This window comes from Pelodiscus sinensis, chromosome 16, assembly GCF_049634645.1.
Source record: "Pelodiscus sinensis isolate JC-2024 chromosome 16, ASM4963464v1, whole genome shotgun sequence".
In the NCBI taxonomy this organism is placed as follows: Eukaryota; Metazoa; Chordata; order Testudines; family Trionychidae; genus Pelodiscus; species Pelodiscus sinensis.
This window is the reverse complement of record NC_134726.1, coordinates 11,288,462-11,315,302: the sequence shown is the minus strand read 5'-3', so window position 1 is coordinate 11,315,302 and position 26,841 is coordinate 11,288,462. Positions and strand designations below refer to the sequence as shown.

General features: G+C 43.3%; 1 protein-coding gene across 1 annotated transcript; it reads right to left on the bottom strand.

Moving 5' to 3' along the window:
- Positions 1–326: 326 nt before the first annotated feature.
- On the bottom strand, positions 327–26,841 carry HAPSTR1 (HUWE1 associated protein modifying stress responses). Its single transcript, XM_075899283.1, has 4 exons — positions 26,352–26,841; positions 25,385–25,465; positions 17,892–18,167; positions 327–3,502 (listed from the first exon to the last, which is right to left on the bottom strand). Exons 1-4 carry the CDS (start codon positions 26,575–26,577, stop codon positions 3,258–3,260), a joined length of 828 nt encoding a protein of 275 aa, XP_075755398.1. The 5' UTR covers positions 26,578–26,841; the 3' UTR covers positions 327–3,257.

Sequence of the window (26,841 nt, the reverse complement as noted above, 5' to 3'; positions counted from 1 at the left end):
CTCTAAATTTTAACATTTAATTTATTTTAATAAATTCCAAGCCAAGCTCATTAGCCTCAATGCAAGATAGCTTGTATGTAATTTTCCCCACACATTCATGTTAACTTTTGCTTACATGGAGATGAGAGGTCAATTGTGAGAGTTATGCAGAGTCAGGAGAAAACAAAATATAAAGTACCCATTTTCCCCCAAATAGAACAAGTCTGAATTTAATGTTTACTGTATAACAGAGATAAACTTGCTTCTTGCTCAGATAAGAGTGTCTGAACACAATATTTCAAAGTTTCCTACACTGGCACAAGAAATAAAATCTTCAAAACCATGGGTACTGAATTTGAATGTTTATTTTTTTAAAGAAACAATCTGCTCTCCTTCTGTTTTTCAGGTGAATACATGCATTTAAGTCATTTTGGGGTGGGGTTAACACTTAAAGACAAATAACATTTGGGGCTAACTGAAAAACCAATGGAAGATGGTAAAAATAAGCTGTCAAACATTTAAGTTACAAGCAAAAAATATTAATGCAACCAGTTAGATATTAAAGCTTGCTTTCTCTTACCAAAAAGATGGCACAAATTAAAAAAATAAAAGCTTGACAAATTTAGTTTAAATGGTACTAAATTATATGCAAAGCTTTAAAGCATTAGCTTAAACAGAGACATTTATTATTCCACTTGGAAAAAAGTAAATGGATCAGGCTCCATGTGTAGTCATATTTGGATAGATTTAAGCGCAAGTCACATTGAACCCAGTACTTTCCATAATACGTGTGGAGCTCCAACATTAGTACTACATGTGGTGAATGTCTCACATTAAGAAATCCCAATGTTCAGTATCAAAGATCCAAGGACACAAAGATATCCTAAATTGGTTTAATTGCACAATTATGGACTAGTTCAACTAATAAGTGGAAGGGGGCTTCAGAATGTTTTCATCATTGAGTGGCACATTTATCTTTTCAAGGCTGACCAGGACACTCACCTGCTGTTTCTATTTCACTGGTAGGAAATACCTCTGGTGATATCCTACAAGGAGATCATTCTACAGAATTAAAGTTCTAACGTCTTTTTCACCGTCTTACAGATCTCATCTTACGAGTCCATCTTGGTTGAAAATGCAAAGTCTCAGAATTGAAATTAGTTCTATACTTTATAAACAAATTATAAATATCACACAAAGCCTTACGGCTTTAAGTCAACAGTAGTAACTTAATTGTACATACACTGGCAGCTTTTTAAAAATTCTCAAATGGTTCCATGAGCTGCAAACTTAGCCCAGTATTATGGAAATGCTGAAGAACTCCTGAACATAGTGATTTATATACATATTAAGAACAAAATAATTCCTCTTAGAATGAAACAATGGCCTCCAAAATTTTTGAGCACAACATGATATATCCTGGACTTTGCCCTTTCCTTGATGGAGAACTTGAATGCTAGAGGACTATTTATTGTGAAAAACTGCAACAGCTATAATCCTGCCCCAGGTGGTCAGGCAGGAAAACGTTGAATCAAAGGCTCTCCAGTAGGATGTAAATTTACCTTAAATTGTTGTAGTGTATACTCACTTATGGCCAAGATATATTAGAACAGAGTTCAAAATCATGATCTAGAAAACAGAAAACAAAAGCAGAATTTTCAATATGGTGGCTCTAGCATAGTTTGGCCTCATCCATGTGTTAGACCTGTTTAGCTGCAAGTGAATGCAAGACAAGCTTGAAGCATGTCTGTCTTCTATTACAGCATGGATGGTGCCTCCACTTCATACATGTCTTCTTTCCCTTCAAGCTTGGAGCTCTTATCTCCTTATCACTCCTATTTTAGCCACCCATAAACAGAAGCTTTAGAATGAAAGTTTTTTGCCAAAAAGAAGAAATCAAGATCAGATTTTTCTAAATGTAAAAAGGTGTTTCAGCTTAAATTGTTCTCCTTTAATGATCTTCTGAAGGTCTACACTTAATAGTATTGATGTGCAGAGGAAGTAGCTTTCAGCCATACAACTTTCTGGATTTAAGTTTAAACTGTGCATCCAGTTCTCAACTTTAAATATTCATCAGGACATTCAGTTAAAGACATTGTAAGAAAGCAAGTTTTATCTTTGAAAGCCATCATGTTATCTCACATTTACTGAGAAAAAAAATCTCATCTTCTGAAGTAAAAATTAGTAATTAAGTAACTGTTTTAGGACTTAGAAGAAACTGCACTCCATCTTAAAGACGATGTCACACAGAAACTATTCAGTTCCAGCAGTTTCCATAAGTGACCAGAAATCTTGCTCACCAGCAGACAGAACACAACCATTTTCCAACTGTTCCCTATTCCCTTGCATCCCACCCCTCCCCAACACGGGCAATTACTTCACACAAAAATGTAAAACGGGATATGGTTGCACACAATACCTACCCTTCACTAATACTGAACAAAAAAAGCCTATTCTCCAATTACAGGACATCTTTCTCTAAATTTAGGTCTGTACTGGTGCACAGTTCGCACTGTTTTTTGTTTACCACAAGGATAATACCAGCAAGTACATATATGTTCTCAAACTGAAAGTGTAAAACCCTATGAAGTTAACTGGGGAAACTTTAATATTGCTACTTCAGAGCACTAAAACACACAAAGTGAATCCAATAAGGGTCCTTGTATTGATTCAATATTAAGTATTAATTGCATGACCATCATAGCACCTCTTTACATTATCACACAATCACCAGAATTATCAACTGCTTTTAAAACTAAAAAGGGCACAGTCCAATATTTATAACTTGCACACTGTTACTATATAGAAACTAGGTGCCTTATACAGTGCTGCGAAAATGGAAGCCTGCAGATTTGACAAGATGCCAAGTCATATTTTAGACAATTTCAGTCAAACTGGCAATACTGTTGAAGCAAATACTCAACACAGCAGGAAATAAGGACAAAGCATTCTATAACCAAATAAAACATCTGATATTTCCTTTCCCTTTAAGAATACAAGTAAGGTCACTTTTAGCCTTGGAACGGATACATGTTCGCCTATGATGATCTTGCTAACTACTACACAATATCTGATGTCCTCTGCTAAGAATATAGTTTAAGAAAGCCGTAGTTACAAGAGGCATCTACTGTAATACCTAAAACTTCCTTTATGGCAATTATTGAATTCACTTGTCTTAAACAGTGAATATGGGAAGATGGCCTCATGTTTCCTTTTCAATAGTACTCTGAGGATCAAGTGGCTTTCAAGCAGCATGGTGGGTTTGAAATTTTTGCAGTTTAGATCATTCGGTTGCGTTTATGAGTTGGTGAGTCTGTAATGACATCGCCACACTGGGCTGAGGTACGCTTTCTAGTTCCACCATTGTCCAAGTGGAGTGCCATTTCTTCTGATATGAAAGTGTTCAAATCAACATCATGGAGTCCATTTCTCCTACGACTAGCATTGGAACCACTGCTTACGTGAGTGGGAGAGCCTGGGGTACTTGAACGAACACTTATACTAGCCATTGCACCACTAAGACCTAGAAAGGGGGGAAAAAAAAGAGAAAACATTTTAAAAAGGCAATAATTGAAGTCAGAACGTGAACTAGTTTTCTGTGCACTGTAAGCAATCACCCTTAAGTTTTTGTAACATGCTAGAAAATTCATATGTCAGATAATATTCCATTACCATTGCACACATGATCGTCTAGGCCAGAAGTGGGCAATAACTTTTGATGGAGGGCCACTCCAAGAATTTGGAAAATGGTTAAGAGGCACACTCTTTCATGGTATTAATGAAGGAGGTGCAATGTCTGGGATGGAGGCTGGATGCAGAAGGGAGCTTGGAGTAAGGGACTAGAGTGCGGGGGGAGGGAGGGTGAGATCCAGGAAGGAGTTTGAGTGAAAGAGGGCTGTGACCTGGGGTAGGGAATTGAGGCAGAGGAAGGGATGCAGGGGCTTGGGTTGTGACCTAGGGTAGGAAGGGGTTGTGACCTGGGACAAGGGATTGCGGTAGGGTGGGAGGGGAAGAGGGTTTGGGTTATGTGAGGTAAGGAGAGGCAGAGGGTTTGGGGAGGGAGGGGGAAAGAAGTGTGTCAGAAGTAGGCTCTAGCAGGTTCATTGCCTTCCATGCCCTGGTAAGGTGTTCAGAGCAACCAGCTGCAGGGTCATGCGCATCTGTGAACAGCTGTGAGCCCAAGGGAAAGGGTAAAGTGTACTTCACAAGCTGCCTGTCTACAAACAGGCAGCTCCTACTGGCCGAAAAAATGGTTTCTCAGCAGCATGCAGGGGCGGGGAAGACAGGGAGCCTCATTGAGACTCCCGCTGCACCCATGGGCTGGATCCAGTGGCTTGGGCAGGCTGATTCTGGTCTGTATTTGTCCAGCCCTGGTCTAGGCACTGAAAGTCAATCCCTTTCCATCATGTACTGCATTCAAGTATGCAGATCTTTTAAAGTTACTTCCCATACAATGTTTCGGAGGGCTAGCTGTGTTAGCCTAACTTTAAAAACAAGTAGCCCTGTGGTACTTTAGAGACTAACAAAGAGAGAGAGAGAATATCATGAGCTTTCATGCTTAAAACCTACTAAAAAACCCAAACAAACTATTTGAATCCGGAGGGTGGGCAGGTGCCAGCCCACCCACTTCTAAAAGCCCCTTCCCCAGCCTTGCGGGAGGGATGACTGAACCCAGGGGTCAACTGATTCCAGGAGACAAATGATGAAGAACAGGAACAAGGGGTGCAGGTCAAAGGTTTAAAATGAGGGGACTGAATGGTGACACCAAACAGAGAACCTTGGACACTGCCACACTGCTCCTCAAAGCTGTCCAAGGAGCCACTGGACACTGCCTAGAGGACCTCTGCCCGGATGCGTGAGACCAGGGAGAAACAGAAGCAAGCCTCAGTTGCAGAGCACCTCCTTGTCCAGCATCCTACTCCCAGGATTGCATATGGTGGCTTTTGCCAGGTCCAGGAGGAGGTTGACAAGGTGGTCTCATGACTTTGTGGGGCCATGGATGGGGTGTGCATAAATAAAGGGCTGAGGGGGAAAAGTGCAGCCAGAACCTCCATAAGAGGCTCTGGGAGAAGCAGGAATATGGACTGCAATCTGGCACACTCCAGATGCATGCATCAGGTTTTCCCTCATGCTGCAGAAAAGGCAGCCGTCTACGATGGGGGTGAACTGTGCCAGGTACACGCTTGTGCTCACAGCTCCATGAAGGAGCTGCCAACTGATGTCCCTGATGGGCCATGGGATTACGGTGGACTAAAAATCGGACCATTGGGGTTCTCCACCTTCAACAGGTCTTAGATAGTGCCGCCACTTGGTGTCTGGGTGAGACAAGAGGGGGAGGAAATACAACGTGTGGATCATGAGCGTGTACAGATGGTCCTTGGGTGCGGTTAGGAAACAGACTGGCTGCAGATCCTGTGGTGGTCCAGGGATGGGGAGGCCGGGGGCCGAGAAAAAGACCAAGGGTGCAGTGACAGGGGTGTGCCCTCTCGCAGAGCTCATTGCAGGAGAGCAGGCTGTGACATGGCCTCCTTACCCACAGTCTGCATATTTTAGTCTCTAAGGTGCCACAGGACAAATACATATGAAATTAGCAAGTTAGCTCTTTAGCTGTTGATACATACCACAAGATTGCAGTGAGAAAAAAAACCTGCTGTACCCAAATCGAGACAACCTATCCTTAAGTGTACTTTCAATTTAAAATGCCATCCTTTTCAAAAGGATTTATTCTTACCATGTGAATACTTTAATTATATAGTTTGAGACTGACCTGAAAGTGAGTTTTTTTTCCTAGAGTATCTGATTTTGATATGACCTCTCCTATCCTCCAGATTTAGTGAACCAGTACAAGTTTGAAACAGTTATATTTTCATTTGTTAGGAATTGTTGGCAAGAGACCAGACATTTATGCAGCAACTAAACTGAACAAGGTTTCAACAGTAATAAGTTTTTACTTTAAAGTCACTTATTCTCAACTATTGGCAGCTATAACTAAAGTTTAAACATACCCTTAGTTTTGTTGATATGTCTGAATAAAGCTATTCAAACATTTTAGAGAGATTGGTAATGTACATGCGACAGCATTTTGGATAGATGTTTGTGAACTGTTTCTAGATTGTGCTCCCTAGAATTTTTCTGTTTCCAATATCGGCATTAGGACTGTTACTGTTGAAATTTGACTATTTCAGAGAATTAATGTAATATTCAACAATTCAGCTTTGTTACACAAGCACACAAACATATTACTACCGTGTTTAATCTGGCAAAAGTAGAATGGTCTAATATAGGATCAGCCCGAATCTACTTGTGTACTCTCAGAATATATGAACCTACCAATTCTCTCTATATACTCATTTTCCTGAGAATTTCAAATTAAGATAACAAGGGGTCATGAGTCTGAACACTTATTTCTAGAGGCACCTAGAGGAATATATTTACTATACTGATTATACCCAAATGGAAGCTGTGAAGTAGCGAATAAAATTTAACCAATATCAAGTAAAAAGCTTCCTCAGGTATACTGACAGAACACAAAACAATGTAGCTGGAAGCGAAAGCAGACAGCAGAACCAGACTACCAATACAGGCAGTCCCCGGGTTACATGGATCCGACTTACATCGGATCCCTACTTACAAACGGGGTGAGGCAACCCCGCACTAGCTGCTTCCCCCCAGCAGACCAGGGAGACGCGAAGCTAGCGCCCCTCCCTCCCCCCCCAGCAGACCAGGGAGACGCGGAGCGGCTTTTCTCAGCAGACACCTCAGCTTGAGAATAAAGGACTGAGGGAAGTGAGGTGTGGGAGAATAAAACTGAGCTCTGGAGAAATGTTTGGCTAGAGTTTCCCCTACAATATGTACCAGTTCCGACTTACATACAAATTCAACTTAAGAACAAACCTCCAGTCCCTATCCTGTACGTAACCCGGGGACTGCCTGTACATATCACTTATAGCAAAAAAAGGCTTAAGACCCATCTATTGTAGCAAGTGGCTGTGACTCTCAAAGAGTTCATTACAGGACCTTGAACATATAATCTAGATATATATGATCAACTCGCAACCTATTTCAGGTATCATACCTGGCTAGAATTTGACCAAAAACCCCCAAACCGAAAACTACCCAGTGTTGCTGCAAGCAACCCGTATGTGATCCTCAGAACAAACTTAAGTTTTGTTGAATAATTTAAAATTCAAGTGAATAAGATTAGTCAATTTTAAAAAATTAAATTTAGAGTAGCTTTAAAAGTTTGCTCTTATTTAAGCTTTGTTGTATAAGGGTTTCTTCACAGGCCTATATTGCAAGATCACCAGTTTAACAAAAGTTCTCAAAAAAGGAAAATATAAAACAAACTGCAAATGAAGTACTCTTAGTACAAAGGTGCTCAAAGTTTACTCTATGGATATTCATGGAACTGAACACTAGAGTGAAGCGCATTTACAATTAAAAACTGAATTGCTGCATTATTTACTAGTATCATAATACCTGCTTTGTCTCATAATACAAGAATGAGCAATCAGTAAAAGCAACATTAAAATAAGGTAATGCATCAGAAAGGAAAAGAAAAATAAGGTAGCACTTTGGCATCCATTTCTAGATTATTTGATAGAAACCCCTTTGGGACAGTAATAGAGATGTAGCCATGTTAGTCTGGTCTTGCTGAAACAAAAGACAGGACTATGCAATACTTTTAAAGACTAACAAGATGGTTTATTAGGTGATGAGCTTTTGTGGACCAGACCCACTTCGGAAAGCTTATCACCTAACCATCTTGTTAGTCTTTAAAGTGCTGCATAGTCTTGCCTTTGGAACAGGACAGACATAACAGGAAGAAGGTATAAAAAGGTGCAGCGTGGTGGTGAGAAAAGAAACATACTGGCTACGTCTAGACTGGCATGATTTTCCGCAAAAAGCATTTGCGGAAAAGTGTCTGTGCCAATCTAGACGCGGTTTTGCGCAAGAAAGCCCCGATCGCCATTTTTGTGATTGGGGCATTTTTGCGCAAAACAATACTGCGCTGTCTACACTGGCCCTCTTGTGCAAAAGCATTTGCGCAAGAGGGCTTTTGCCCGAACGGGAGCAGCATAGTATTTCCGCAAGAACACCGACAATCTTACATGAGATGGTTAGTGTTCTTGCGGAAATTCAAGCGGCCAGTGTAGACAGCTGGCAAGTTTTTCCGCAAAAGCAACTGCTTTTGCGGAAAAACTTGCCAGTCTAGACGCAGCCACTGACTAAAAGGACAGTGAACAAAGATTTCAAGTACAGCAAGTTTATGACCACAAACCACCAATAAAGTCAATGAGCCTCCTCACAAATAAGTTTTAGGAACAGGTTAAGAATTGTGAGGTGTTCTTTAGGAAGGATGTAAAATGTAACCATGTAACTGCTAAAAATCATAAGGGAGGGGGTGTCACATGTGTTGCAGGCTCTGCAGTATAAAGCTTAAGTAACTTTATAATGTAGATCCCACAGTAAAGCACTCCCAGGGAGGCTTTGCTGCAGGCTCTGCAGACAGCTCCCCAGGAGTGGGACCAAAGAGGAGCCAGCTCGTTACCTGGTAGAGGGAGGGAGGGCAGGTAGCAGATTCAGGGCCAAGCCACCTTGGACTGGGGCTGCAGGCAGGACACTGCTCCAGCCCCTATCAGTTAACTAGAACAACCAAGCCTCACCTGTTAAGGGTGGAGATTACCAGTTAATCTTTTGAACCTCTAGTTCTTGTGTTTATTTAGAGCACAAGTGGTTTTTTTCCCCCCAAACATTTCTAAAACAATAAAAATCCAAGACTCCTCTGAGCAATCCCAAAATAACTTAAATAAAACTTCAATTCACAGAATCACTGCAACTTTTTTGCATTTAAGAATGTAACTGTGCAACTGCTAAAAATCTTGGCAGTTACATGTGTTGTGGCTCTGCAGTATAAAGCTTAAATAAAACAAAAATTCGGTTCTCTAAGTTTAAGCTTAAGTTTTACAACACTTTATTATTTTTATTCTCCAAAATTTCATCGTCCGCCCAGCTATGATTAAGTTGTTTAAACAAAGTGTTGCAATGGTAGAAAAAAAATGTGAGAGAGAAAACCTGTAGGTACTGGGGGTACTTTTTTTTTTTTAAAGTACTTTATAAAAAAAGGGTGCAAAACACTGGTTAGTCTATCCTGTTTGACTTGTGCAAGTAATAGAAAAGTGAATGTTTTAAAACCATATAACTTAGTGAGCTCATGTGCCAGAACTGAAGCTTCTTTTAACTTGTTGTTTCTGTAAGGATGATTGAAGTTTAAATTTCAGACACCACTGACAAGTGCTATCTTTGTGAAAGAGGTCTATACAAGCAAAAATTAACATGGGGATGCATTTGCATCCTAGTACATTTGAATGCCCATGCAATAACAAGGCACTTCAAAAGGTATTAAAATAGGATTACAAACAGACGTGCTAATTCATAAGGACTGGGAAATCCATTTTGGATTAATTTCTACAAATCGAAAGTGAACATGGAAGAGTAATGATAATGTATCACAAGATGTACTTTATTAATTACACTTTAACTTACATAACATATCAAATATGCACACTAAAGTGTATTTTGTAATAATGAGATTTTAAAGAAATCTTTAATAGAGCACTTATTACTAATTGTCTCAGTTAACAGAAGCTAGCATTACACACAATTTAATACGGTTACTTAGGGTAAACACAGCTCATTGTTCTCTTATAAACTGCTGTCCTGGTAACTGTTGTACCATAATTTAAAGCTACGCCACCAAATTAAAAAAAAGTTTTAACACATGCATTTTAGGGTAAATTACTGAAATGAAAAATTGCCAATTTGTGACAGCTGATGTTTGAAGGAGTGTATTACTATTGCTACCTATTTACTAACCCTGCCCACCACGCACACACACTATGACACCAACTGCAAAAGTTTCGTTCTTTATAAAGCTGTATCAACCTGAGCTAATACAAATGCTCTCTATTCCATACATTCTACTACAGCATATATTTACTCTGTACTTTTTCTACCCATTTATCCACATAAATCTTTACCATGCACTACTTGTTGTTCACCTTGTGTAGTAAACTACTCCTCTCAAATCACAGAAGTAGGATGATGGAAGGCAGCCATCTCTAGTGGACAAAGTTACAAATCTTATATACTAGAGAATGCAGCCAGTGTGACCTTTTCCAATGTTGAAGAGACTATGGTAGGGGATGACTTGGTACCTAAATTAAATCAAGTAATGAGATTATTTTGGCTATAGTATTAGGGATAAAGCAATTAAATCAAAGTTTCTGGAGGTGTGATATTCATGCATTAAATCTACTTAATCCATATTTCCCTATATCCTCCTCACTCCCATCAGTCTAAGGCTCAGTGTGCTTGTTCCAAAAGAATAAAGGTAAAGGATCCCAATCATCGACTGACCTAGAGTTACTGACCTTTTGATTAAGTATGTTCAGATGGAAGCAGCAGAGACTAAAAACTTTGGAATACAGTATACCCTGACAATGTCTACAGTCACAGCAACCTTATAGTTGAAGTGTCTTGAAAATGAATTTTGAGCCATAGCGCTACCTATTAGAAAAATGCAATGTCACATGCAGATCGTGGCTTAGTGCGCTATTTTATATTCTAATAAATCAGAGAAAAGCAAAGCTTCAACAGAGAGCCTGTGGCATAGAGTAAGACAGTATGGCGAGCTCATCCCTGTTTGACTGGTTAACTGGTTAGACAAAACATTTAACTAATTAACCAGGATTTTACATCCCTATGGACAAGCACGCATTTGGCAGAAAACAGGCTTTAAATTTCTTTAACAGAGGTACAGTACATTGAAAAGTTGTAATTAATTATTCTAAAACTGGTCTATGGAGCATCCACTGGTAGGTCAGAGGACACTAATTTTTCAAGGTTTTCATTACAAAGTACACAGTAGATACAGCTAGAAATAAAAAGCTAGTCTAACTGCCTCTACTAGGGATGAAACACCCCTACACCAGACTAATGCGGCTACATTTCTATCACTATTCTACTAGAGATGTTAGAGAACATTTTTAGTAATTGTGCAGCTTAAAATGTTTAGCAATTACTAAAATGGCCCCTGGGGATGAAGCCAGCAGCCAGTATGCTCCCAGCTCCACTCTATACTGCTGCCTCTGTATCAGATAGGGCTATAAGCAACTAGTCAACTATCCAATAAGCATAATCTTATTGGACAGTTCACTAGTGATGTAACTAGTCGCTTCCCCCTCCTCCCACTGTTGCCTCTCAGAGGCAGCAAGGGGGAGAGCAGGAGCAGGTGGGAGCCAGCTTAAAAGCCAGCACTGTTTGGGACTGGGGGTGGGGAGTAAGGGAGGTAGAGGCACAGCAGGAAACTGAGCAAGCAGGGACAGAAGCAGTCTCTGCTCAGGCAGGGATTCTGCTTTGGAAATTTACAAGAGCCCTCCCTGTGGGGCTTCCTTTTGAAATGATCTTGTACATTTCAAAGGCTGAGGTGCAACAGGGAGACCAGAACTGGCCACACACTCCCTGAGGGCTTCTGCTTTTGAAATGCACAAGAGACTCACTGGTCCACAAGGTTTAACCATCTTTTAAACCAGATCCCTGCACAGACTGGCTGCCTGCCACCTTGAGCTGCTGCCTCTGATACAGAGGCAGCAGCATGGAGTGGCAGTAGTCCCTGTCGACAGGGGTCTGAGAGCCTTGAAGACAAAGGCTGCTGCAGGACGGGGAAGGCTACCATGAAGCAGCTTCTGTGGCGAGCTTGGACCGCCCCTCTGTCTATGGTAAACCCAGGCTCACTGAAGACAGAGGCTATTCCCTGGGGAGGCGAGCAGCCTTCCCTGCCGAGCCCCCGCTGCCTCTGATAGAGGCAGCAGCATGGAGTGTGGGGAGGGCAGGTGGCACCACACAGCCAGTGTTGGGGGGAAACCATCTTTTAAGCTGGTTCGCCCCAGCACCAACTTCTGCTCCCCCCTCGGAGGCTGCAGAGGAGGGGAGGGGGGGACTGGCTTTAAAAATCTGCTCCCCACAAGTACCTGCTCCTGCCTTCCCACCCTCCATCCCCCCCATGCTGTTGCTGTTACATACTAACATCCCTAGTCTGGATATTAGTTTACATCAGATAGTTAAAATGTACTACCATGAGCTAGCTAACAATTGAAATAGCTAAACCCTCCTCTCTATGGAAAAAGCATAAGCAGGTAGCAATGAGCAACACCACATTTGTTTTGTGACAGCGTTTGATTCCCTTTGGGTTAATATATTTAAGTCACTACTTTTAGCACAATGTATGAATATAACAGTTACCAATGCAGGGATCTGGGAACAAATTAGAGCAGTGGTCACCAATCAGTAGATGGGGATCTACCAGTAGATCTTGGGAGTGACAGGTGATCCTAACTGGCTTGGCCAGGAAGCTATCAAGCACTGGCACTTCAGTTGCCTCTCCATCCACTGTCATGCTGCTCCTGCCCTCTGCCTTGGAGCTGCCCCTTGGGAGCCTCCTACTTGCTGTACAAGGTATGGGAAAGAGAAGGGGGTAGGCTGATGTTTGGGTGTCTCCCCTACCCCCACTCCTGTACCCTATCTTCACAAAGAGAAAAAGGGATGGAGGGAGCTTGGCAATGCAAATCTCTATCACACACACACACACACACACACACACACACACACACACACACACACAGTGTGCATCTCTGCCATTGTCACAAACACACACTGTCTGTCCCTCTCAGCTTTCAACCCAACCCATTCTTTTACTGCTTGCAAGGTGTGCTATTTTTGGTTTGATTGGTTTGTGCATTTCAGCTTTCATTTCTCTTATGCTTAAATTTAATTCTTTGAGTAGTGAGCTGTAAAATGCTGAACCTGTTGTGGCTGGAGAAATTATCCCTGTGGTAACTGCTGTTCCTGGAAGTGGCTGACATGTCCCTGCAGCTTGAGAGGCAGAGCAAGGGGTTGCCACATACTGTCCTTGCCGGCAGGCACCACTCCTGAAGCTCCCATTGAGCAACAATAGGGAACCATTACCTGTAGAAGCTGTCAGCTCAGTGCCTGTAGATTTGGGGCAGCACATGGCACCATGGAACCTTTACTGTACATGGCAGCTGCCTTCAGGAGTGGTGCAGGGCCAGGACAGAAGTAAGCCTGCCTTAACCCCACTGCTCCACCACCTGAAAGTTGTCTCAGTTAAATGATGCCCAGCCAGAGCCTGCTTCCTGAACCTGTCCCTTGCCTTGAACCTCCTCCTATATGCAATCTCCTGCCCTAGACATGAGTCCCCCTATACCCAAACTCCTTCCCAGAGCTTGCACCCTGAAATCCTTCCTGGACCACTGAATTAAAGAGTTAATTGATTCAAGACAGCATGTTCTCCAACTCCAGATCCCCCTGCCCCCCCCAATGTTAAATCAGAGAACCTTGTCTATACAAAAAATAGAAATTATCTGGAAGGAAGTTACAGAAACTGATACTACCCTAGATGGATGGATGGTACCTAACTTGATTTCCTTTTACTTCTGGTAAGACACTGTAGCAGTTTCTTTAAAACAGTTCAAAGATTCAGTGAGCTGCTCTACTTTCAGAGATTTGGTAGACTTCTTTCCTGCTTTGACTTAAAAAAAAAAAAAGTTTCTTTGTACTGCAAAGGCCATAACCTTCCAGTAAGCAGAAAAGACTGCTGGCTAAGAAATCTAATGAAATCTCTCATATGAGGTTAGTAGAGTTCGGGGGAGAAGGGAGGTCATTTTCAGACTGTAACACTTGTGAAGTTGAAATCTGTTCTATTTTGAAGTTACAGTCTCCCTACTTCCCTCCCTCCTCTCTACGCATTTTGAGTAGAACTGTTCACTTGCCCAGAATAACCCATGGCTACTGGATGGATGGTTGGTTTTTGGAAACCGAGGAACGAAAGCACTAAATGGATTCAAAAAACAATTCTCAGACTTCAAATCCACCCATTCCTCGGTTAACATAGCTTCTTTAGCTTAATGGATTCTAAACAGAGATAGCTTCACAGATATCATTACTGTTATAATCTAACTTCATAGGAAGGTCTACACTAGAGATGCCATAGGAAGGTCTACACTAGAGATGCCAATGGGTAACCGCTTACCTGCTAAGCATTAATCTTAACAGGTTAACTGTTTCCCAGCAGCAACCCCATATCCCACAGGCTGGGATTCAGCAGCCTTCTCCCCTCCACTCCCCACTGCTGCTTCTAACCCACACGGGCTGCGGGCCAGCAGCCCAGTAAGGGACTAGAAGCAACCAGGCTGCAGCAGCTCCTGTCCACAGTATGGGAGCTGCTCCAGCCCTGTGTGGCCGGACAGGGGAGGGGGAAGGCACTCCAGTCCAGTGTGCTGGAGCAGTCCCACCCCACTCACCCCTATTTAACCAGTTAACCAATTAAGCAGAATTTTACTAAACTTAAATTGTCATAACCAAGACAGCATAACTACTCTAGCCCAGGAGACTAACTGCACTTCTGTACCTTGAATTTCTGAGGTTGTGCCAACTGAACTGTAGCAGCACTTTGATTTGCTGCAGAGGGAGCGCACGGCTCTTACAGCCCATGTTCTAGGCAATCAGCACACAAGTCACCAGCTCTTGCTTCACATAAGTGTCACTATTACTGCTAAGAAAAAAAATACATGCATGGAAACCAATGGAGTCTTGCAATGTGAATGGGCAACAAAATAAAATATCTTACAGGCCACACATAGAATCCCAATAGGCCTCATGTAGCCCACAGGCTGCCCATCATCAGAATAGAATATCCACTGTGAATAATGTTTTGAAAATTGAATTTAAAAAGAAAACACTTAGCTACCAGAAAGAAATCATCCATTAGGCATAGGAGTATTACAACATGGACCCTTGTTACGTGGGAGAAATGTTGCAAAGTGATCCTTGGCGAACCAGTCCCTGTGGAGGAGATTTACCTGCAATAGCAAAGTCTCCTCCTCAGCTTACCAGCTCTTGCCCACCCAGCTCCCAGGGAAGAGGTGGTTTTGCTGATCTGATGCAGCAAAACCACATCCCTGGCTGATTTTAACCAACACCATTAACCAATAAGCATCAGGCTTATCAGTTAAATGGTTAGTCAGTTATAATTTAACACCTACATTCTGTACCTAAATCTCTTTCTCTAAAGCCAATACAATACACATTCATATGACAAGAACCATTCCCTATGACCTACACTCTTGAGTCACAATTTTAAACAAGAACTCCTAAAATAAAAGCAACAGCTATGTAGTATTAGCAACGGCATTCTCAAAGTGCTATAACTTTTCCTTTAAGGACTATTTTCTTATGACCATAGCCTGAAAGATGCCTAGTAAAAGGAACAACAAAAGCTGACCAAAGTTTCAGTAATCACTCAAGAAATGCAACAACAGCCTATTTCTGACCAGTCAGGGATGCTAAGCATACAGTGAAACTGGGAAACTGACTAAGCTGCAGGGCATTACAAAAATGAAACAGGTAAGAGAGAATATTGGCCAACTGAGAACCCCTTCTTAGAAAAGAGGCAGAGGGACTGTAGGGATAAGACAACATTGGCTTCCCAGAAGCAGAGACTGGAGAAAAAGCTCCCTTCCAGTAGGCATATAAAATCCCATTTAAAATGTTAAACTATGTTTAACTAGTTAACCAGCCTGCTACATCATGCCATAGATGGGGAAAGGAAGGGGCAGCTGGCAGGGGGCAGTTAACAGGTTACCCCAGTAAGCATGCCAATAAGAAAAGGTTACTGGTTAACCCTACTTTTCCAATAAGTGGGGAGCACAAGGTTTCAGAGACATCAAAAACTAAAAACCAAGAAAGATACCATCTGCTCTTCCACCAATAGGTAGGATGAACACTTTTACAGAAAGCCAGATTCCCCTTCCAGAATTCAGGTTAACAGGGCTTTTTAACACATGTTCCGGAAAATGGTTTTGAAGATATACACCACGCCTTATCATCATCATCATCATCAATACTGGCATTGGTCAGTAGATGACTGGTAAATTTGAGTTTTTCAGCAAAATGGTTTCACGTTAAAGGAAAAAAGGTGCTGCAACAAATGCATCCTAAAATCACTTTGGGAGACCACTGCTACAGCTTGCACTTAAAATTTAACAATTGTACCCCTTTTAGCAATTAACACACAACCCCTTCTGCACAACTGAATAAGCTTCTCTACTCTAGGACTGTGGTGTCAATCAGTTACAGCGAACCAGCCACACTCAACTGACCAAACAGCTACATTTGGCTAGCACCTAGTATGTTGGACACCGAGGCTCCAGGATGAGAAAACAAGTTTTTATAGTTACAGACTTAACAAGTAGTCCTGTGGCACCTCAGAGACTAACAAAAAATATATAGAGAATTATCAAGCTTTCATTGGAAAAACCAAAGGTCCTGCTTGCTCAGCTCCGACTGCAGCCTTTCAGGTGGCCTGCTGCCCAGCCCAAGGGGCTGCTCTGGCAGGTATGAGGCCCAAGGCACAGCCCACTCATGCCAGGAATGGAAGCAGGACCTGGCTAGGCCTGTCCTGCCCAGCACAACCCGTGTTTGGAATGCTATGGGAATGCCACACCACAGGTCTCCCCTGAGCAAGCAGTTCTGACATGTGCCAGTGAGCTGGGCCAAACCTCTGGCTCAGGCATGCTCTCCTGAGCTCACTGAAAGCTGGGAAGGTCTTGGCCACACAGCACACACAACCCTTTGGGGACGGCACAATTATGCTGAACCCAGCCACTTTCCCAGCTCTGGGGAACGACCACTGAGCGCTCTGAGCTCCCCAGGCTCACCACAGAGCAAAGCTGCCCCAGAGGCCATTCACACAGCATTATACAAGCCCCAGTAGGCCCCTTTGGAAAGGCTGGGCTGACTTGAGGCTGAGTGCAGAGTTTGACAAAACAGCTTCCTCACTCCTGCCCCTCCACCCAGCCCCCTCACTCACCAGCTTCAGCTTAGCCCTCTCCCTGCCCATCCCGCATCAGGGAGACCACGCTGGTGCTCCAGCCTCACACCTCCCCACAACCTGTGAGGTTGAAGCACCAGCTTCCTGACCCGGGGAGGGAGGGGGGGAAGGAGGGGGGGAAGGGGGAGAACACGAGGTTCCCCGCCAAATCCAACTTGTGCAGAAGAATCGGCTATGCATGCAGCCACTTCCCTTGCCCCCCATCCCTGAGGGAACAGCAGCACAGGGACACACTTCAAACAGGCTTTTCCTGCTGCTTGGCAAGGTGGTGAGGAGGGTGGGGGTGCAAAGTCTCGGTGGAGGGGTCTCAGCTGGGGAAGGCGGGGGGGCGAGGCTGGAGCACCACCACAGGTTCCCAGTGCAGCCCCCTCACTCACCACCATGCTGAGACCCACCCTAAGCCGAGACGCCCCCAGCCTCTAAGGCAGGGGTAGGGAACCTTCTTTGGGTCAGGAACTGCTGACCCATAGGAAAAAAAGCCAGTCATCCCCCCCACCCCACGAGAGAATTAAAAACAAAACAAAACCCTCACTGATGTAGCCTCTAACTGAGAAGCAGAAAGGCACTCCCCACATTCTCTTCACACAGCAGAGCCCAGGGGAACCCAGCTAGTATACTGTGTGCGCTCCAGTCCTGCAGTAGGCTAGAGCTCCAGCATGGGATCCCCAGTGCTGGGGGAGGAGGGCAGGGCAGGGGAGCCTTGAGCCTCGGGGCCAAATCCCGGCAAGCTAGGGGCCACATCCAGCCCTTAGGTTCCCTAACCCTACTCTAAGGTGTCACAGGACTTATTGTTTTTACTCCAGTATATTAGCTACACTTCCTTTCTGGTTACACTAGTAGTGAAGGTAGCACCAAAATAAACCATGAAGCTTCGCAAAGGTATGTTCCTCTTTAAGGATTCCCACCCATCTTTAGGAAAGAAATATTGAAAGGTTAGTGTTACCATGCAGAGCTATGGCTTCACGGAAGGGCTGCAAATCAGTCTCTACAGATGAGCTAGTTTCTGTTGAAGTAGCTCGATTAGGGGATACTACAGTCAATCTTGGGGGAGCTCTAGAGTTTCGTGGAGGAGGAACTTTTCCACATAGGAAGCTGATCAAATCTTCTCTACGGATAGTTCTTCTGCGTTTTTTAACCCAAGCTAACACATCCTTATTACGACGCTGATAGCCAATTTGAATTCCTACATCAAAGCTTCGTTGATGGGCATCCACACTTTCTGGAAAAAAAAAGAAAATATTCTTAATAAGTGTTGCATCGGAAACAGAATATTTTATTGCTTGTACATTCATGAGTGTTACAGTGAGTCTAATTTCATAAGAATTAAATTGCAAAAAACCACAGCCAAGTTCTCCCCCTCATATTGGGGTTCAAACTAACACTTCAAGAGAAACAACCAAGACCAAAACTGTGATATACATGAGCTTGAAAGTAGTCTCTGTAAAGGACAATTTATATCTTTATATATTAATAAAGATGTACACAGGGATGGTCTCTTTTCTATGTTTGTATAAGACTCAACACTGCAGCTCCCAAGCCAAACTTTGAGATTACGGTGCTACCAGAAATATTTGCTATAAATGAGGCCTGATTACATTTTGGTTTTAATATGTTGACAAGAGTTGGGTTTAAACTAAAACATTGTCTATGGTATTTCAGGTAAGTACTTAATAAAAGAACATTTGAAGTGATTGTCAAATCTTAAGTCAATTTAACACATTTAAGAGTAGTTTGTGGCATTGCATGTAAACAAGATGCCTAATGAGTTTTGGTGTTTTATGCTCCCTTTTAAGTTATTCTCTTCCACTGTGTGCAAGAATATCCAGACAATGAGGGAAACAAGCTACATACAAAGCACTGTCAAACAAAGTCTCTTGTGCTGCTCTAAGTAAACAATTTCCATGTATGATTTCTTTAGAAAGCATCTCTTGAATTCAAGGTAGCCATGCATAACTAGTCCTTTAGAAATGTCCCAAGTTTTGGTTTTTGTTTCCTGGGGAAAATCTTGAATTATTCCATCTTATAAAGTACAGATTGAACCTCTCTAGTCAGGCAACATCCATAGTCTGGCATGGTTTTTAGTTAGCCAGATTTCTAACTAAATCATGGGTGTGGTCAAGTATCCCATACTGTTTACAGCCACCAGTCCTAGTTCCCAGTGTTCTGTGCATTATTTAACTCTAACCCCCAAATGTCTTCTGAGAGTTCAGAAAGCCAAGTATAAGTTTAATGAACAAAACCTTAGGCTAGAACTCACTCAGGTGTTAGTTGTTCTATGAAGTTGAAATTGATGAATAAGTGAAATTCACAGGGTGACAATTCTAGTAGATCCTTTTGAATTATTTGAGCCACTTTAAAGGAGCTTCTAACAACTCTGACTAGTCTAAGAACTCCGTCAGCATGTTACTAAAAATCAGTCACATTTCGTGTAGGACATACAATGTTCTGTACTCATTCATTGTGCTCGTTCTAGTTCTTCTCAGAACTTTGCCAACAGTGATTTCACCAGAAGAACAAGTAAATAAGGCAACCATTAACAAAGATATTAGATTAAATACGGTAAAGTTCACTTCAGTATCCTTTACTTAATCTTTCAGTGAAAATACATTTAAGAACTTGCATTGTTCCTTAAAGGAGTGTTTCAGAGGTGTTCTTCCTCTGATTGGGGAAACAGGAATGGACAAAGAGCCCTATGACTAAACCGTGTGAATAGCAGCTCAATACTTAATTATTTGAATAATTTATAGTTTTCCCACTGAAACAGTGGTATAAATAAGTATCTGTAAGCCAGCTTCCGAACTAATTTTTACATGTAATATACAAAAATCTAACCAAGTGAAGTTGTAATGTAGCCATATAACGTGAGAGTCAAGATCAGCTGAGCAATTATTTGAGATTTTAAACATCTGGTGTTTATTCTGATCATAGTACAGAACACCTCAGCCATCAAAAGTTTAAAAATAAGCAGCACTTCAAACAGCTACATTAAAACTTTACACTAAAGTGCATTGATAAAACAAATTTAGAATTCCACATAGTTCACAATAAAACTATTAAAAGCGATAAACCTATGAAAGATTATTCCTTATTAATAATTGAGGTCCAGGGCTAGCAGTTATTCAAACATTCAATTCACCACTGATAAAAGAAACACCAAAAAAGTTTAGTGCGAGAAACCAAATTCTCTCATTTTACCATGTGCAATCTGTATTTTGCCTGGTCATTAAATCAATATAAATACTGTGGTTATCACACCGATAAAGAAACATTTTAGAAGACTAAGAAAATATGAGATTTATAAAAGCTGTTGGAAAGACTCATGCATATGTACTTAAGGAAGCTACTAAGAGCTCTAAATTTATGACAGTGTTCCTTTAGTTGCTTGCCCAGATCACTTTAAAAACAGAGAATAGGACAGAACAGAGTTCACAGAACACCACTAACATTAAGTGCCATCTACACTATGAAAGGTATCTATTGCTGGAATAAACTCCAATCATATGGTGCTGAAGACAATCTGGCTGTTACAATAGGTGGGGCATGACTTGTCGTCATTAAGAAAAAAATGTTTTTATAATAGTTTTAACAGCTGATCTAAGTCAGTCCTACACTCCCAAGGTTTATCTCCTCACACTAAGACTACAAATAACTAGAACTGTGTTAAAACTAAAATTGGATTGTCTCAACTAATATACTGAGCATATTCCTTTTACTTGGTCAAATCATGGACCACAAGATTTCTAGACATCATATTCCAACAGGTCTCTAGCAATTTCTGGAACGGTACTGAAGTGCTGTCCTCTCTGAACAAGAAGCCAAACAACGTTCAGGGCAAACAGAGTAGGGCCTGGAGGACAGTGAGCAATGGCCCATTTTCTTTGCTTAGATGAATATTTTGTCAGATCTAAAAAAACAAAAATGCTCTGTGTCCTCCAGTGCTGCGAATGATTGGAAATATTTTGTGGAGAGTGATTAAATGCTAAGAGTTGATTCAAGTTTAAATTTGAAAACTATAAGCAGATTAATTGAGGTGCAAAGGAAAAAAAAATGAACAGACTCCAAGCATTTTAATGCTTATTCAGATCTCATTAGGACCATATCTTGTCAGAATTTCTCTCTAAATGCCAGTAGTCTGATACCAAGTTTAAAAAATGGCTTTAAGTATATTTAACAGATGTTCCTGATATAGGCAGTTTGAGATACATGATTCATTACACAATATTCCTCTGACTTTTTTGGAGTTTCATATGAAACACGCTGCCTCCTGCACCTTTAATAGTAACCATAATGAACTAAGTTTTAAAAGAACAAGAATATTTAGGTCTTTTTAGTATTAAATCAGGGTAACACTGGTAGTTTTCCTAGTGCATAGCTTTATTCAGAGGGATTCTACCCACTTGAAATGTAGGCAATTTAATGTAGTCTGTTAAAGAGACAGTAGTTTTAAATGACTAAAACATGCAGACCATGTGTGCCATTCTACAAGCCTATTTTCCTTTGACTTTTTCCTCCTGTCTCAGATAGTCCTGTACTATGCTTTCTTAAGTTCAGATCGAGCTAGCTACATTATTCAGAGGTGTTAAAAATCCATCCTCCCGCCCCTGAAGCATGGCAGAAAGACCACCCTAATTCCTAATGTATACACCACCAGGCCTATAAGAAAATTCTTTAGTTGCTCTTGCTACTGTTGTTCAGGGAGGTCAATCATCAACACTGATGTTAAAACCCCTTCCATGAACACAGTAATCATATGGTGCTACAGAACCCATAACATAAACATAGCTGCAACCAATTAGACTTTTGAGGAAATAGTAAAAACAACTTTGAACAAAGGCTGTGAAATACACAAGTGACTATAAGACTCCATGAGTTCCAGTGTTTTCCATAAAAGAAAGCACGTAAGTTCTCAGAGGCGTGTAATTTAATAACTACAGGCAGTCCCCGGGTTACGTACAAGATAGGGACTGTAGGTTTGTTCTTAAGTTGAATTTGTATGTAAGTCGGAACTGGTACATATTGTAGGAGAAACTCTAGCCAAACATTTCTCAAGAGCTCAGTTTTATTCTCCCACACCTCACTTCCCTCAGTCCTTTATTCTCAAGCTGAGGTGTCTGCTGAGAAAAGCCGCTCCGCGTCTCCCTGGTCTGCTGGGGAGAAGCAGCTAGTGCGGGGTTGCCTCAACCCGTTTGTAAATAGGGATCCGATGTAAGTCGGATCCATGTAATCCAGGGACTGCCTGTATTCTTTTAAGTTATCTTGTTCATATGAGAGCCAGTTCATTTTAACATTGTGACAGTGTATTTTCAAGTTACTCCATTATATAAATGCATAGCATTGTTCTGCCATGTTTATTTTTTCTTGCAAAAAACTTGAAATAAAATTGTTTACCTTAACCCAAGCAGTCCTTCATAAAAAGGAGGTGGTGCTCTGAACAATCAATCAGTAAGATTCCAGATCAAAATATATGTTCTCACCAGATTATAGTTTTGAGTTACACAACAGTTCCTACTTATGTAGCAATAGATGCCCAATAGAAGTGCTGTTGTAGTTTGACTTATCAAGGAACTAGGGGCTGATTACCACTTAAAAGCTGTCATGTCAAAGCCTTGGATTAATGTATCTGGCTATTCCTTCAGGCCTACATTCCTTTTGGAGAATTATAACAATGTTTAAGTTATAACACAGCAGAAGTTACAGTCTCCATTTCACTAACATTTCATAGCTGGTCAACTGTAAATACAGAGGCAGATGTCCAGTATGCATTTTTCCATAAAAGAAGCAAGTCTCTAATGTAATGGTTACATATCTACCGTCTCCTCCCTATTACTGATGAAAAGCCCAATCTGTTACCAGAAATACTACACTGCTATACTCAATTCAGTCATTTAAAACCAATCCATGGATTGACCTATCAGCCAAGTGCTAACTATCAAAGATTAAGCTTTCACCTATTTGGTTCCATTTAGAATTCTAGACATGGAGAATCAGATACTCAGCTAAACAAAAGTCACACAAATAAACTCAATCAAAAGAGTAGTTTATTTAGGGGGTTTTTTTTCCCCCCCCAGCCACACGGTCAGTCTGTATTGTACAAAGAGCTGATTTGGGGAAAACATAAGAACAGCCATTATGGGACAGACCAAAGGTCCATCTAGCCCAGTATCCTGTGTTCCAACAGCAGCCAATGCCAGATGCCCCAAAGGGAATGAATAGAACGAGCAATCAAGTGATATTCCTAGCTTCTGACAGGTGAGGTGAGAGACAAACACAGACACAAAGAGCACCAATCCTACCCATCCTGGCTAACAGCCACTGATGGACCTATGGGTTTATCTTGCTCTTTTTTTGAACCCTGCTATAATTTTGGCTTTCACAATATCCTCTGGCAAAAAGTTCCACAGGCTGAATGTGCATTGTGTGAAGACATACTTATTTTTGTTCATTTTAAACCTGCTACATATGGATTTCATTTGATGACTCCTATTTTTGTGTTATGGGAGCAAGTAAATAATTTTTCCTTATCTTTCTATGATTATGCAACTATCATATCTCCACTTGTTCTCCTCTTTCCTGAACTGAAAAGTCAGTTTTATTAATCTCACCTCAGATAGCAGCTAGTCCAAATCCCTAATCATTTTTGTTGCTCTTTTCTGAACCCTTGCCAATGCCAAGATATCTTTTTTAAGATGAGGTAAACTCATCTGTGTGCAGTATTCAAGATGTGGGAGTACCATGGATTTACAGAAACATAATGAAGCCCTGCATTTAAAGTGTAGATCAATCCCCACTTGTGCTGGGAGCTCTGATCTCACCCCCTCCCTCCAGACAGAGATTGTTGCCACCCCTCACTGCTGCATCTGTATCAGCCAGTCCATGAGGAGAGCTGTTTTTTTTTAAACCGGCTCCCCTCGTGGACCAGCTCCTGCCTGACACCCCAGGCAGAGTGGAAGGGGACTGCTCGGGAAAGGAGATGGATCACCACCCCCAGGGACTACAGAATAGTGGAGTAACCGATAAGAATTCATTAGGTTAACTGACTATTCAATAAATATTTAAACATTCCTACTATCTACAATAACACCAAGGTCTCTTTCTTGCGTGGTTAATAGCTAATTTGGTCCTAATTTTATATTTATAATTTGGATTATGTTTTCCAATATGCCAGGGGTGGGGAACTTCAGGCCCGGGTCCGCATGCGGACCTCAGTTTGCCTGAATCCAGTCCTGCTCTGCCCCATTGAGGGCTGGAGCACACAAAATATACTAGCTTGACCCCCTCACAGGCTCTGGTGTGGGAGGGAAATATGGGGAGTGTCTTTCTCCTTGTTCGAGGGCTATATCAGCGAGGGGTTTTTTTTGTTTCTTATGACTGATTTTTCTGAGAGTCCCTGACCCAAAAAAAAGTTTCCCAACCCTGCAATCTGTATTTCTTGGCATTTTTTTCCCAACATTAAAATTCACCTGCCAAGAAGTCACTGAACGTTTCTGTTCCCATCAACATTATCCTGACACAGCAACCTAGAAGTAGCTCTCTCAATTAAATATCAATTTCTAGTTTTTTTTTATAAAGATCAAGGAAACCCTCATGATTTCACATCTCTCCCATCCCCAAGTCCCATACCTTCCTGCCATTACCCCTGCTGACTCCCCTGTTGCCCTCCATCCCCCAGCTTGAAGTCCTTGTTGCCAGGTGGCAGTAGCAGCCAGCCCTCACTTCATACCTTGTGGCTGGAAGTCATGGGAAACTCAGCACGAGGGTAAGGGCTGGGATCCACAGAGTAACGGAGAACTTACTCAGCTTCCCACACCCCCCCATATTCACAGATTTTGCCATTCATGGTGACATCAGGAACATATCACTACAAAAGAAGAGGGTTTCCTGTACACTGAGTTTAATTAAGTGTCATTGACATACTATCAGTAAACAGTGAGGGCAGAATTTCTGGAAGAGTTACTAATCAAACTGCTAAAACATAACTACATTTTTCTGCACCCAAGCAGTCACTAAAAGATCTCAGTACTAGTTTAACTAGTACAGGCAAGAAACCTACTAAAGAGGGAAAACCATTAGTGTTGGAAGAGATTAAAGCTTAGAAGCTACTCTTTTAAAAAAAACCTCTGAGCTTTACACATGAAGCACAGGCTACCTTTTGAAAGCTAGAAGTCACACAAAGGTATCACTGTGAAATACTAGGCTACAGCTGGTTGTACACCTCTCTCCAGTTTATCAGAGTGACATGCATATGTTAAGAGCTACCTTGTGCATGAGCCTGGGAGTGGAAAAAACTTAAGTTAGTCACACACATGAGCCAACATGCAAGAAAGTGAACTGCTGCCAAACTACAGTGACCCAGTAAAGGCTGCAAGACTCCGGAAGCAACCTGAGGATTTTCTGAGGAAGGAGGAGGGGTGGGAGAGCGCCCCGGCAGGCCCTTACCTTTGTAGAGGTTGGTGACTGCGGTGGCGGCGTTCTGGAAGGGGATCCAAAGGGAGAGCCCCGGCTGCTGGCACACCCGGTCTGCAGGGATGGAAGGATACACACGCTGTTTATTTTGGAGGCACTAACTCCGAACGGCCATGTTAGGTTTCGCCATTTTGTTCAGCCTCCCGGAGACAGCCCAGGACCAGGGTGTGGCTGGCCAGGCCGCGCCCGCTACCCGGAACCGGGATAGGCCATAGCGCTCCGGTACCCCCGGCGCAGCACCCTGCCCTACCCCTTCCCCACAGCACCCACTGCACAATGAGGCCGGTCCCGCGCTCGCCATTTTGTCGGTGCCTCTTCCCTGGGCGAGACGGCAGGAGCAGGCTTCGAGGGCTCGGTCCCGGCTCTCTTCCCCTCGGCTGCTCTGCGGGTCAGCACGGGGGTCTCTCTTTTCCCCTGCTCCGGGGAGGGTCTCGGCGGCGAAAACCGACCCGTCGCTCCACCAGCTGCCACTGAGCGCCGCCAGGAGTGCGCTCCACCCCGCACGCCAAAGGGCCCCCTCGCCGCCATCCCGGGCCGATCCCTTCTCCCCCCCCCCCCACCCCCGCCATTTTGGGCGATCTCTGGGGAAGGGCTGGGGCTCCAGACACGGCCGGAGGAAGAAGCCGCAGAGGGGATGAGGGCGGCGCGTTTCCTTGGGGTCGTCCCCTCCCCCGGGGGCCTGGAGAGGTGATTTCCAGAGTAGTGGCGGCGGCGGCTCCACCTTACGCCATTTTGTTTTCCCGTCCGCCTTCATGGATGGGCGCGGAGCCCCCGCTCCTGACACTGCTCGGGGAGCCGCAACCCTTGCGCTGAGCGAGTCCCACCCGCGCCGGCTTCCCCTAAGCCCTCCCTCGCCGCCGCACCCGCTCGCCGCAGGAGCCCTGCCTCCCCCTCAGCTGCGCCCCTCCCCCAGCTGTGTGACTATCCCGCCCGGGCTCACCCTTGTAGAGCTGCGCCACGGCGGTGGCCGAGTTCTGGAAGAGGTGCCACAGCTTCTGCTGCTTGTGCTCGGGCTGCGCGGCGGCCGCCGCCTCCTCCTGCAGCTCCGGCGCCAGCGCCTCCTCCTGCTCGGCCTCGGCCAGGCACTGCCGCTCCCACTTGCTGAACCAGTGTTCGGGCCCGTGCTCCTGGATCTCGGCCTCGCCCTCCTCCTTCTTGTCCTCCATCCTCCGGCCGCCTCGGCGCCGCCGCCTCGCCCAGACCCCGTCACGCGGCAGCGCTCGCCTGCCCTCCCCGCCGACGGCCAGCCGGGCGGCTGCTGCTGGGGTCGGGCCGCTCCTACCTAACCCCCATGCTCTCGGCCTTCGCTCCTCAAAGCTCCAACCCCTCGGCTGGCTCTAACACACTGAGCCGCAGACGCCGCCCCAATCCCAGTAAAACCCCAGGAAAAGCAGCTGCCGAACCTGCTGTCAAAAATAAGCCCGCCCCTC